At 54.3% G+C, this 12,129-nt stretch overlaps 2 protein-coding genes across 2 annotated transcripts; one reads left to right on the forward strand and one right to left on the reverse strand.

Moving 5' to 3' along the window:
• Positions 1 to 969: 969 nt before the first annotated feature.
• On the reverse strand, positions 970 to 9,022 carry Dolpp1 (dolichyldiphosphatase 1). The gene is made up of 8 exons (XM_032902855.1): positions 8,755 to 9,022; positions 5,619 to 5,719; positions 5,329 to 5,413; positions 5,135 to 5,234; positions 4,893 to 4,991; positions 4,272 to 4,400; positions 3,843 to 3,932; positions 970 to 2,343 (listed from the first exon to the last, which is right to left on the reverse strand). Exons 1-8 carry the CDS (start codon positions 8,828 to 8,830, stop codon positions 2,307 to 2,309), a joined length of 717 nt encoding a protein of 238 aa, XP_032758746.1. The 5' UTR covers positions 8,831 to 9,022; the 3' UTR covers positions 970 to 2,306.
• A 2,525-nt stretch (positions 9,023 to 11,547) lies between these two features.
• On the forward strand, positions 11,548 to 11,820 carry LOC116900057 (60S ribosomal protein L38-like). The gene has a single exon (XM_032901850.1). The coding sequence runs from the start codon at positions 11,593 to 11,595 to the stop codon at positions 11,803 to 11,805; it is 213 nt and encodes a 70-aa protein (XP_032757741.1). The 5' UTR covers positions 11,548 to 11,592; the 3' UTR covers positions 11,806 to 11,820.
• The last annotated feature ends 309 nt before the right edge of the window (positions 11,821 to 12,129 follow it).

Here is a 12,129-nt window from a genome sequence, read left to right on the forward strand (position 1 = left end):
TGTGCTTGGGATGTGGGGCTGGGAGGCTGCCACACCAGTGAAGGGAGTGCTTCATGACCTGATGGATCTGCAGGGCCTGCAACATGTACCAGTTTCCATATGATGAAACCACCTCAGAGAAGCTAATGCCACTGCTACCAAATGGCAGGCTCCCAAGGGTGCATGAGTCATCCGTAAGGCAGGGGAGGTCTCACCCAGGCTCACTCCACACCCCTCAGCTGTCCGAGGGCAGCAAGTATACAGAAGGAACTGCCTAACCAGGGTGTCAGCAGGGTAACCAGATTTCCCTAGGGGTGTGTCCCAGTTCTGACTAGGCTGCAGAGAAGCTGGACTCCACTGTAACAAAAACTACCAATTTGAAGTCTAAAATACATTCTTTCTGCTGGGGTCACTACTAGAAGTAATTGTCACGATTGTCTTCCTCCATCCAACCGCTTCAGTTCCCACATCCGGGGATTTCTCCCATACACCCTCACCCACAGGGTGTGGCTCTGCACCTCTGCATAACCTGCCTTGCCAGGAAAGAAAACGAACGACCTGCCTCAGGCCAGCCTGTGCTCACTCAGTGCTCTAAGGCTTCTGGCCACCAGCTTGGTGGCAGGTAGTTCTCCTGAGGCAGAAGTCTCCTGAGGCAGACGTTGCAAGTGGAGTTGGATGGACACTTTTCGAAGGGCAGATGCTCCCTAGTCCCCAGGACTATTGTGTGAAGGAAAACCTGGCCAGAGGTAGCCAGGCAGGGAGGGCTTCTGACAGGAGCACAGAGCAGACATCTGTGGTGTAGGCACAGAGGCTGACAGGCCTGTGACAGATGTCAGGGCCATTCAAACCCTCACTTTGGGGGCTAGAGGGGACTAAATATCCTGGAAATGCTGTGACTTCATGGTCTTACCACGTCCTTGTCCCTGAGGGCCATGTGTGCCCCAGCTGTTCCAGCCTCCTTTCAGGAGCTCAAGTAATGTGTACTCAGCCTCCGGAGTTTCAGATTTTATTTTAAAACAATAGTAAACAATTTCATTTGTTTTCTTAAACCACCTCACACTTGGCTTGTCTCAGGCAGAAAGTAAAAAATAATCCTAGGGGAAGGGGAGGGGATGTGACTGACCTACCTCCCTAGAAACCAGCCCTGGCCCTGGCATCTGAGGGGCTTGGACACGGCCTTTAACAAACACAAAGGAAAGCACCAAAAACGTGTGCTTCAGCAGCAGGTTAGGGCCCTCCACAGAGAAACAGGGAGGGTTCAAACAGCTCCCCAGGGCTGCTTCAGTTCTGGAAGCATCTCCACAGCTGTGGCAGGACAACTTGGAGAGAGGCCCTTAAAAGGGACTCCCCGAAGCTGGGAATCTGAGAACCCACACCAAGGCAGACTCCAGGGTGAACCTGCACTGGTTTCCAGCCTCCAGGGCAGGCCAGGATACAGGGACAAATCCAGAGCACATGGGGCAGGCGATGGGGGGAGGGCGTCTGCACTGCCACACCGCCAGCATCCATCCCAGCTCCGGGTTCTTCTCTTTTGTTCAAGTGGGGATGAAGACAGACTGCTACCAGATGGCCAGACAAAAGGAGCTGTAAACGCTTGGGTGTGCTCACCCGAATGTGCAGGCTCCTTTGTCAGGAAGGGAGAGAGGACCAGAGAAAGCCCTTATGATGTCGGGTTGATAGGGAAGAACACAAGCCAGCAGCCCAGCCGACGGACGGATGGACGGACAGGTGCTGGCTCTGGGCCTTACCCCAGACAAGGAAACACTGACAGGGTTCTGGAATGGCAATGGTGGCAGGGACAGCAGGGGTTGCCTCACTCCTGGGCCCCAGGCCCGGCTCAGGCCCAGCAGGAGGCAGGCGTCCTGCGGGAGGCTCAGAGCACAGGGTCTGGGAGCTAACCTGGGCCCTTTGTACACAGGGCAGCCCCTGCAGAGCAGCCTCTCCAGCATGAACTCTACAATCCAAGAGAATAAATAGTGCGCATTCCACTACCTGGAGCCCTGATCTCAGGACTCTACCGTGCTCTGCCCACACACTGAGGCCCATGCCAAGAGCACTTTCCACCCAGTCAGGAGCTGGCAGCAGCAGAGAGGGGCTCCGGCCATGTGACCCACACACAGCAGGTCCTCCCAGGGTCCTGGCTGAGGACCTGACTCAGCACTTTGGTCCACCGTGTCCATTAAAATTAAAATAAGGGAAAAAAAAGGCTCCACTTGGTGACTCGGGTCTGCAGAGGTCTCTGCTTCACCCCTCATTCATCTTTCTGTCCATCCTGCAAGGCATGGTGCAGGCCAGATTCGGAGGCTTTACCCAGTCACATCCACCAGTCACTGCAGTTTTGTCCCCAGTTTGCGTTGTCTGTTCCTGCAAAATAGGGCTGATTAGATCTGGGGATGTCTGGTATTGAGTGGCCAGTCAGTCCCACTGTGTCCTCTCTCCCTGCTTAGCCTTAGCTCCAAACCATAGCCACCCGGGGCCAGAGCCAGGCCAATCAGAGCTCCTGTCACAGGCTGTATCATGACAGCCAGGGAATGGCAGGACAGGGCTGGGACAAGACAAGAAAGGCCAGTGGCCCTTGGCTGGGCCTGACTAATTGTCCTTTACAGATAAGTCAGCCCAAGAAGGTTCCTCTGCTCTTCTGCTGCCACCAAAGCAGCTACAGAAAGGTGGCGTGCTTTTCCTGCAAGGGGCCGCAAGGTGCACTGAAGAGGCTCCCAGCACAGAAGCAGAGGAAGCTCTGCTGTCCTCTGCAGGGCTGACTGAGGCTCAGGGAGAACAGCGCTTGTGTGAGGTACCGGGAGAACTAGAAAGCTAGCATGGCCCACAGGTCCCAACCTGCTCCCCTGCCCTTCCTCTTCTCAGACGCCTCTCTGTCAGCCCTGCTGCCAAGGCCTGCTCCTTGGTACAACTCAGGTCAGCTTCCTCCTGGGAGGCTGTCAATATCCTGCTCTACTCTGGGATCCTGTTCCTCTCTAAGCCTCTGAGCTTCCCTCCCTAACAGGGATCGTGTGGCTGACCTTCCTTCCTCATGGATCCCTGCTGCTTTGAACACTAGGAGGGTGGGAGTGTGACTGTCTCACTCTGTGTCAGCCTCTGCACACAGCCTGACAAGGAACAGGTGCCAGGAGAGAAGGCAGGCAGGTGGCAGCTGGCTGAGCAGGGCGCGTCCGTGCTGGCCACTCTGTCAGCCAGGTGGAGAGCTGAGCCTGAGGCATCTGGGGCCTTTCTGCTACTAATGGGATTGCCCTGCCCTAACCCCCATAATTCCTCATGGAGCCAGCTTTACCCTTAAGCTTGTTAGGATAATGTGGACCTTGGTGTACTAACTAGCACATTGCTTAGCTGCTGGACACCTACCCCGCTCTGCCCTTCCCAATGGCTCCTATTACCCTCTTGGAAAATCTCCCAGGCTCCCTCTGGTGCCTGGCCTGCTTCAGCTCCCCTGTCCCAGCCCTGAGTTACTCCATCCCAGACTGGGGGAAAGTTAAGAGCGTGAGCTTTGCCCCAACTTGTAGTCAGCTTCAAGCTGGCCTCCAGCTCAGTGTGCCTCAGCTTACCCACCTAACAGAGAGCTAATCAGCTCTGAGGAACCCGACCCTCTGCCCGAGGCCCAGCTCTCTGGACCTGGGCTTTAGAGGTAAAAGCAGACAGACACACTGGGCCAGCAGTTTCCCACCTGACCCCTCACCCACTAACAGATGGAGCTCAAGCAACTTCCTTCTCTCTGAGCCTCAGCTTACCTACCTGAAAAATGGGTGTATAGCATATATCAATGTCAGAAACAGAAGCAAGTGTCTAGCTTCTGAGGAGTTTCCGAACAGGGGTAGGGATGAGCAGTGATGACTGCTGTCCCCTTAACTCACCTGGCTTCTGCCCTGGTTACTGTATACTCAAACCAGAGCACATTGGGAATGAGGCTTGTGTCCCGGATGAGGAAAAACTCGGAGATGGGCCTGGAGAGACAGAGACCCAAAAGCCAGGGCCACAGTGAGGGTGTGAGCAGGCCACCAAGCCAGATGTCCCAACAGTCCTGGAGCCCCGACAGCTTTGTCCACAGCTCCACAAGACTCTGGCCGCCCTCTAAGTCTCTAAGTGCTGAGACAAGGACTGGCACTCTGGTTGCCGAACCTGAGAAACCCGTAAGCCCCTGGTGGAGGAGGGGTGTAGCCAGGAGGGTGGGTTCTAAGCCTTGTGCCACTAGAGGCCCAGACACTGGGCCATCCAGGATACAATACTCTCCACAGATGTAACTGAGGAGGGTGGGACACAGGCTATGAAGGGGAAGTGGTTACCAGGCTGCTATCCTGGGGAACAACGGGGTGAGGATCTCCTGGGTGATGACGAACCAGGCGATGGCCATGAGGCCTCCAGCAACACCCCCATAAAACACCTGGCTCCAGGTGTGGTACAGCAGGTAGACCCTGGGACAAAGCCAGAAAGGAAATTCATGAGAGCCAACCAGGTAAGGCCTACACAATACCCCACGCCTAATGTTTCTAACAGGTTCCTCAGGAGCCTGGGTATAGGTGTGAAGACACACACAGATAGAGTGGGCAAGTCCAGATGGCAGCAGGGTTGCAGAAACAAGTCCATCTCCACACCTGCCCCTTTCTGTCCAGCTCTTAAACCAGAACTTGTCCGCATAGCTCCCACTCCACTCCACTCCCCACCCCCAGAAAGCTGGGGACAAATGGCTAATGCATGACACTACTGTTAAGATCACTGCTTCTCTGCTACACTGGAAAGAGCAGCTGGAGCCCTGTCTGTTAAAATTAGAGACTGGGTTCTTTTCCCAGTCAAAACCTACAGCAAGTGTCTGGGCCCAGGTCCGCAGAGACTATTCAAAAGAGACTGAGACCTAATAGGACCCCAGGTGGGCAGGTTGCAGGGTGGGGCTCCTCCTCCCTCCATACCTGCTATAGGAGACTAGAAAGGCCGCGGTGAGGAGCCCTAGAGACAGCACATGCCTCCACAGCAAGTCCAGGAACCTGGCGTTATTTGTTTGGTGCATTCTGGGAAAAGAGGCACATCAGACAGCCTCAGCTTACAACCTGAGTCCAGGCCTCCCAACAGCCCCAGGTCCCATTCAAAAGCCTTAGTGAGGCAGTTCCCAGCAGGGCCTGGCTACCCGGCAGGGTGTGGGTGGGGTTCTCACCTTAAATACAAGAAAAGGAAGGAATAGACGGAGAAGAACCACATGAACTGGGAATGGCTGGAGGGCATCCCGTATTTAGTGCCCACTGCTGTGTGTGGGCCTGGGGGAGAAAAAGAACAGGGCATCATGGGAAGATACAGGCTTCCTCACAATGTCCAATGTGAAGCCTTGGGTCCTCAAAGTCTCAGCCCTACCTCCACAGGGCCGAGGCTCCTGGATGACGTGTTTGATCAGCCAGTTGACACCCTCATTCAGTGCCAGTCCCCCAAGGAATGAGATCTGCTGGGAAAGATGTGCATTAGCTGGGCCTCAGCACACCTGCTGGCCACCCTGTCCCTGAGAGGGCAGCCTCTCAATGGACAGCCCAGACCAAAAAGTGAAGGACCTGGACCCAGCCAGGGGACCCCTACAGGCTTTGCAGGGGAAGGCACTGTAGACCAAAAGATGGTTCTGATCAACGGACGGAGGATGGGGCCAAGCTCACCGTGTGTAGCTCCCGCTTGAATATGATGAGGGTCACAAAACCAACAATGACAAAAATAGGGCTGAGGCTCAGGTAGGCCAGGAGGTGGCCAGACAGATCACCTGTAGGGACAGAGGAACAGCATGAGACAAAAGGGGAGGTCCTAGAGCCCAGGGTCAGCCATAGTCATCCCAATCCCCCCCCTACAGTTGTAAGGGATCTATACACCATGAATTCCAAGAAGTTGTCTACAGAAGGAAGGAAGTCTCAGCATGGCTACGTGACTTGTTCAAGTCACACGATCAGAGAGACATGGCACCTGGATGGAGGCAAGTTTCTGGCCTGGTTAAGATATTATACCCATCACTCTGCCAGAGGGAGAACCTGAACCCCAAGGTCCGATCTGGCACGTGTCTGGGCTGCCCCCATGGGGCGGGGGCCTCCAGAGACACCTGTGCCCTTCCAGACACCAGATCCAGAGACACACTGGAGACCCCACGGAGCCATCTGAAAGTGGCCGCCCACAACAGTTAGCAGTTTCTCAACGCCTCTCCTGTCAGAGGCTGGAGGGACGCAGTGAGGACCACTGGCCTCTCTGAGAGGCCGAAGCAAGATTAGAGTCATGTCTTTGGACAGGAGAGGCCCTGTCCAAAGGCCACGCTTGCCAGTGGAACAAGGTGGCAGACGAAGAAGCTCTCTGAAGCTGGTGCTGTCACCCCTCCCTGTAGCAGCTGCAGCAGCTTGCAGGGACTTAGGCAAGTCTGCCTCCCTCAACCTCCCCTCTGTCCTGTGGGCACACCTTTCCCAGAACCATGCAGCAACGGTGTGAAAGGTCTGGCAAAAGTCTCTGGCACACAGACCACTTACAGTGCTGATCACAGAGGCTGGGTGAACCCAGTATGGGAAATGGTCCACACCAGCAGTCTGGTTCTACACAAACAGGCATATGCCCACAGAGGGCAGGAAGCAGAGTCCAGAGTCACATATACCTCATCTGGCCCTACCAGGAAAGACTGACTTAGAGTTGGCCAGAAACCTTGGTTCTGATACTCCCACATCCCTCTGAGGAACTCTGAGTGAGTTCCCTCCCTTCTCTGAGCCAAGGCTTCCCATCTCTGAGATCCTGACTCTGTCACAGCTCAACTGATAACTTCTGGGCTAAGAGACCAGGGCACATCGAGGGTCCCTGAACCTCTGACCAGTTCCTCAGGTTGTCTTATAGCATGCAAGACCCTCAAGTTTTCCTGAGGCCAGGGACTCTGGCCTCGGCCCTTTTTAATACACACATCTCCCCTGCCCTTGGGATGTTTCCTTAAGCCCTGCTTACCAGGTTCTGTGCAGACCTGGCCCACTTCTCTCCCACCCTCTGCTCCAGTTGCAGGGACATTACTCTAGCTCCCTGAACACACTGTGCTGTCCTACTTCTAGACCCATGCACACGTGGCTTCCCCCACCTAGGATGCTGCCTAGGTGAACTCAAAGAACAAAAGCTAAGAGCCAGTTACAAATCACACGGATGAGAGCCCACAGGCCTAAAACTCTGAGCCTGACTAATGGAGCTGTGTGACTGGGACACGGTTTGTGACCCACTGGTTAGCGTAAGTAGCTGTGTGGGACCTCTCTTTGCCCTCTGTACTTTAGGTCCCACAAGGATACCCTACTGTCTGAGTGTAGTAATGTATGACACGCCACAGGACTCAGACGTGAAAGAAGCATGTTCAGTGTAGTGAGTGACATGAGGGAGGGGCTTAGAGGGGGTACCTTGACATGTCCTCAGGCTCAACCAGGTCCTGTGTCATGGTGTTCATAGGTGCAGGGGCATTCTCACCACGAGCCCTCCAAGAAGCTACTCTGAAGCCAGGGAGGGAAAGTCAAGTCTCTCCCCTTTTCCAGGCCTGGTTTCCCTCCTCTGGAGCAGAGTTTCCACAGAGCAAGAGTACAGGGACTTCATCACTCCAAACACTGAGCTAGCCCAGGGCCTAGCAATTGGGAGATGCTAGGGGAATGCAGAATCGATGGATGGATGGATGGATGGATGGATGGATGGATGGATGGGTAAGTAGATGGATAGTGAACAGGCACTTTGACAGGGCCCAACCCTGGGCAGGACTGCCACACCTTAAGTATAACCCAGAACATTCAGAGCCAAAGTTCTCCTGGCCTGTGGCCCTGTGTTCTCAGCAGACTCAAGCTCTGAGGTCTCTACCCAGGAGAACAGGCCCTTCCTGGACAACCAGAGGCCAGCAAGGGGCCCCTGGCTGCTCGGCAACGAGCATTTATCCAGGGAGGGTGCTGGCAAACTAGAGACAAACTATAGGTATTTACTGGGTGTCTACTGTGGGCCAGGCTCTGTGCCCAGCACCTCTCAGGCCTGTGGTCATTTGAGTCACACACCATTAACAGAAAGGAGACACTGTACTTGGAGCCACTTAAGATGAAGTGACTGGAGGGGTGGTGCCTACCCTGGAGCCCGGAAACGTCTCACCCCAAGGCCTAAGCTCCAATCCACTTTACGGAGCCCCGAGCCGGAACTTCAGAACCGTGGCTAATGGACCTTCCCACCAGGGAGGCGGGCACTCCCAGAGGCGTGTCAGATGGAAGCTCTTACAAGTCAAGCTCCCGGGGGCTGCATGCCCCCTTGGCGGCTGGCCTCTGCCGCGCTGCTCAGGGCGTGGCGCCGCAAATTCTCCCAAACCTGGCCTGGGCTTGCACACTCCCTGCAACTGGGAGCTTTCTCCAGCGAGCAGCCCGCAGCACAGTGAAGGAAATTGGCACTCCCTGCACGCCCGAGCAGGAGAGCGGCCTCTCTGGCTCAGGGGAGGGCGGGGCACAAGGGACAAAGTCCAGGCCCAGATCCGCGCCCGCGCTAGCCGACCCCCGGCCCAGGACAGCCCACCAGTACCCCGGGACCCCGGAGAGCGACTCGGCCGCGCAGCCGCAGAGCGTACGAGCGAGCTGCTCACAATTTCTCCCAGCTCATCGCCGCTTCACTGCGCCTGCGCGGCGCGCGCGCCGGCCGAGCCCCTCCAAGGCTCGCTGTTTGACAGTTCCCACCGCGGTTCCACGGCGCCCCTAAGACGGCCCGCGAGGCCACGAACGCCCGAAGCTGAGACGCCCGCTCCGGGAGGACGTCCTCGGAGCCGGGGCAAGCTCTTACCTGCAGGGTATTCGACGTGGGTGAGGGTCACTGGCCGCCATGAAGCGGGGAGCGAGCACTGTCCGTCCGCTGCCATCTTACCCGGAGACCGGGCTTCGCCCAGCAGCCAATGGGGAACAAGGGGGGCGGTGGTCCTGACCTATCACGCCGGGTAGACGCCACGCACCCAATCCGAGGCCGATTGCAGGTAGTGGCGCAGCCATTCAGTGTGCAGGCCGTGAGGCTGGCCCGTGCGGCGAATCAGAGAGCGGGGACCCTCTCAGCTTTGCCAATGCCCAATCCTGTGCGAGCTCAGGTAGTTGTCTAGCCAATCAAGAGAATGGATGGCTCCGGCGCACGACAGAGAGCTGAACAGCCAATCAAAAGGTAAGCTTGGCTCGGAGTGTGGGAAGGGCGAGCCAATCAGGCGCTATCTCGGGGGGCGTGTTGTACTTTGGTGGGAGCTTTGGTTCGGCTAGCACCTGCGTCCAGAGTTAAGGCTCCTGAGAACCCAGAGCGCAGTGGAGAGGGATCCTCAGCACCACCGGGTCTCAACCGACCCATTTTGAAAACAAAACGTTGTACCTCACTATGAAACCCAGGCTTGCCTTAGCATCATTTTGCCTTGTCCTGCAGGTTCTGCCTCGTCCTGCAGGTTCTGGCTTCCCATCCATAAATGTAAACTGAGGTCAAAGACCTAGAGCAATTTTTTTCTGCCCTTTACCGACAGATAAGAGGTGCAGTTCCGCAAAGGACCCTTTTTGTTAAAAGATTATTGGTCCTAATTTCTGGGATGTAGCACATGTTTTAGGTATCTTAGATGGAATGCTACAGTTTTGTCAATCACACTACGTAGTGAGGCCACTTGAGAGCATTTTCAGTGTAGTCCAAATGTTCCGTCTGCCCTTCTTTTTTTCCCAAAACATTCTTGAGGAAACAGCCACACCTCCTACCCACGTCCCTTTTCTGAACCCGCGCTCTCCAGACAGACCTACTTACAGTCTAGGCCAGATTCTAATTCCTCTAATTCCGCTGCTAGGAATGGGCACACACACTCCTGCCCCATTTGCCTGGCCTAGTCTGGCTTATGTGTCAGTTCATACCTTCAGGTTCTCAAGACTAAGACAAGGGCCTCCACAGAAGCAGGGGAATCTGTGAGTTGGATGAAAGGGGGTAGGACAGCTCCAGTGGTCTTCCACAACTGCACCTCCTTTGCCTACCTCATCTCTGGCTACACTGGATTGTAATTCTTTCCTTGTCTGTCTTTGCCAGCATGCAACGGTTCTCTGACCTCACTAAGCACCAGAGCATGTGCAGTTTAAAAAAAAAAGGAGGTCCTGAGCCCGGATCTGCCTGGGGCCTGGGGGGGACCCAGTAGGTCTGGGTTGGAGCTTTGACCTCCATATTCTGTGTTCTGAAGTCACTGGCTAGAGTGGCTTAGTCTGGCAGCCTGCAGAAGTAGGCTGGGGACATGCTGGGGACTCAGAATTCAGCTGTGGGTCAGGAAGCCCCCTGTCCCCAGCTGGGCTCAGCTTCTCTTCCATCTCCCAGCCAGCCTGAACTTGTCTAGGCCAGCCAGCCTCACCTCCCGGTCACCTGCCCTTAGCTCCCTCTCAGGCAATGTCATTATTAGCCTCTGAAAGAAAGAAGTGTGAAAAGTGGTCATGGCGTCCTAGAATAGTTCTCTGAGGTGGCGCCCAGGGAAGATCAGGCTGCCCTGCCCTTTCTCAGAGTCCCTGACGCACAGCGGGAGAGCATCCCTGAGGAAGTGACAAGGTGAAGAGCTGAAAATGTGTGGCAGTTACTGGGGTGAATCTCCAGCTGGGAGAAGAGCTGGACTTCTGGTGTCCCAGCATGGCTGGATGCGGGCTGGAGAGATGGCTCAGTGGTTAAGAGCACGAGCGGGGTTGGGGATTTAGCTCAGTGGTAGCTTGCCTAGGAAGCGCAAGGCCCTGGGTTCGGTCCCCAGCTCCAAAAAAAAAAAGAAAAAAAAAAAAAAAAAAAGCACTGAACTGCTCTTCCAGAGGTCCTGAGTTCAAATCCCAGCAACCATATGATGGCTCACAACCACCTGTAATGGGATCTGATGTCCTCTTCTGGTATGTCTGAGAGAACACATCTTTTTTTTTTTTCCCGGAGCTGGGGACTGAACCCAGGGCCTTGCGCTTGCTAGGCAAGCACTCTACAACTGAGCTAAATCCCCAACCCTTCTGGTATGTCTGAAGACAGTGACAGTATATTTATATATAATAAATAAAATCTTAAAAAAAAAAAAAAAGAATTCCAGGATGCTAGGGGGAGTGGGTGGGGTTGGGCCACCCGGGCTCTGAGGGAATGAATAGCCAGCTGGTGGTGAGGATAGGGAAAGCTCTGAGGATAAGTAAGTAATGTGGGAATCGTTTATTTTTGTTTGTTTTTTTTTGAGGCAGGGTCTCACTGTGTGACTTTGACTGGCCTGGGACTCATTATGTAGATGTTTTGCAGGCTGATCTGGAACTTACTGAAATCTGGCTGCCTCTGCCTCCCAAGTGCTAAGACTAAAGATGTGGATTGCCACACCCACTTATCTTTGCGATCTTTTTAAGATTTATTTATTATTTATATGAGTACACTGTAGCTGTCTTCAAACACATCAGAAGAGGGTATCAGATCCCATTACAGATGGTCGTGAGCCACCATGTGGTTGCTGGAATTTGAACTCAGGACCTCTGGAAAAGCAATTGGTGCTCTTAACCACTGAGCCATCTCTCCAGTCCACTATTTTTTAATTATATAAAACATTTAAAATCCGAGGCAATCTGTAGCCGGGTTAGTTTTGGGGAGCACGGGTGCTGACGCCAGAGCCGAGCGCCTGTCGCCATGCCTCAGAAAATTGAGGAAATCAAGGACTTTCTACTCACAGCCCGGCGGAAGGATGCCAAATCTGTCAAGATCAAGAAAAACAAGGATAATGTAAAGTTCAAGGTCCGCTGTAGCAGGTACCTCTACGCCCTGGTTATCACAGACAAGGAGAAGGCGGAGAAGCTGAAGCAGTCCCTGCCCCCAGGTTTGGCAGTGAAGGAGCTGAAATGAACCGGACCTCTGCATGTGACTATTAAAAACCCTGCAAAGTCAAAAAAAAAAAAAAAAAAAAAAACATTTAGCTGGGTGGACACCCTAAAATTGTAGCGTCTGGGAGACAAAGGTAGGAGAATGGAATTCCAGGTTTAAAAAGGTGTGTGGTGTGTGTGTGTGTGTGTGTGTGTGTGTGTGTGTGTGTGTGTGTGTGTGTAACATGCCTATAATTCCAGAACCTGGGAAAGGCAGGAAGATCAGAAGTTCAAGGTAGTCCTCGGGTCACATAGTGAGGTCTTGGCTAGTCTAAGCATACCTGAGAATCTGCCTCAAAAATAGAAG

This window comes from Rattus rattus, chromosome 5 (assembly GCF_011064425.1).
Source record: "Rattus rattus isolate New Zealand chromosome 5, Rrattus_CSIRO_v1, whole genome shotgun sequence".
NCBI classification, from domain to species: domain Eukaryota; kingdom Metazoa; phylum Chordata; class Mammalia; order Rodentia; family Muridae; genus Rattus; species Rattus rattus.

What these genes read in the sequence shown, in the direction of transcription:
- Dolpp1 (XM_032902855.1), bottom strand. Translation starts at nt 8,830, where the DNA reads ATGGCAGCGGACGGACAGTGCTCGCTCCCCGCTTCATGGCGGCCAGTG. An exon ending in CCACGTCGAATACCCTGCAG is followed by an intron (nt 5,720 to 8,754) that starts GTAAGAGCTTGC and finishes CTGTCCCTACAG; the next exon opens with GTGATCTGTCTGGCCACCTC. An exon ending in TTTCTAGTCTCCTATAGCAG is followed by an intron (nt 4,401 to 4,892) that starts GTATGGAGGGAG and finishes GCTTTGTCCCAG; the next exon opens with GGTCTACCTGCTGTACCACA.
- LOC116900057 (XM_032901850.1), top strand. Translation starts at nt 11,593, where the DNA reads ATGCCTCAGAAAATTGAGGAAATCAAGGACTTTCTACTCACAGCCCGG.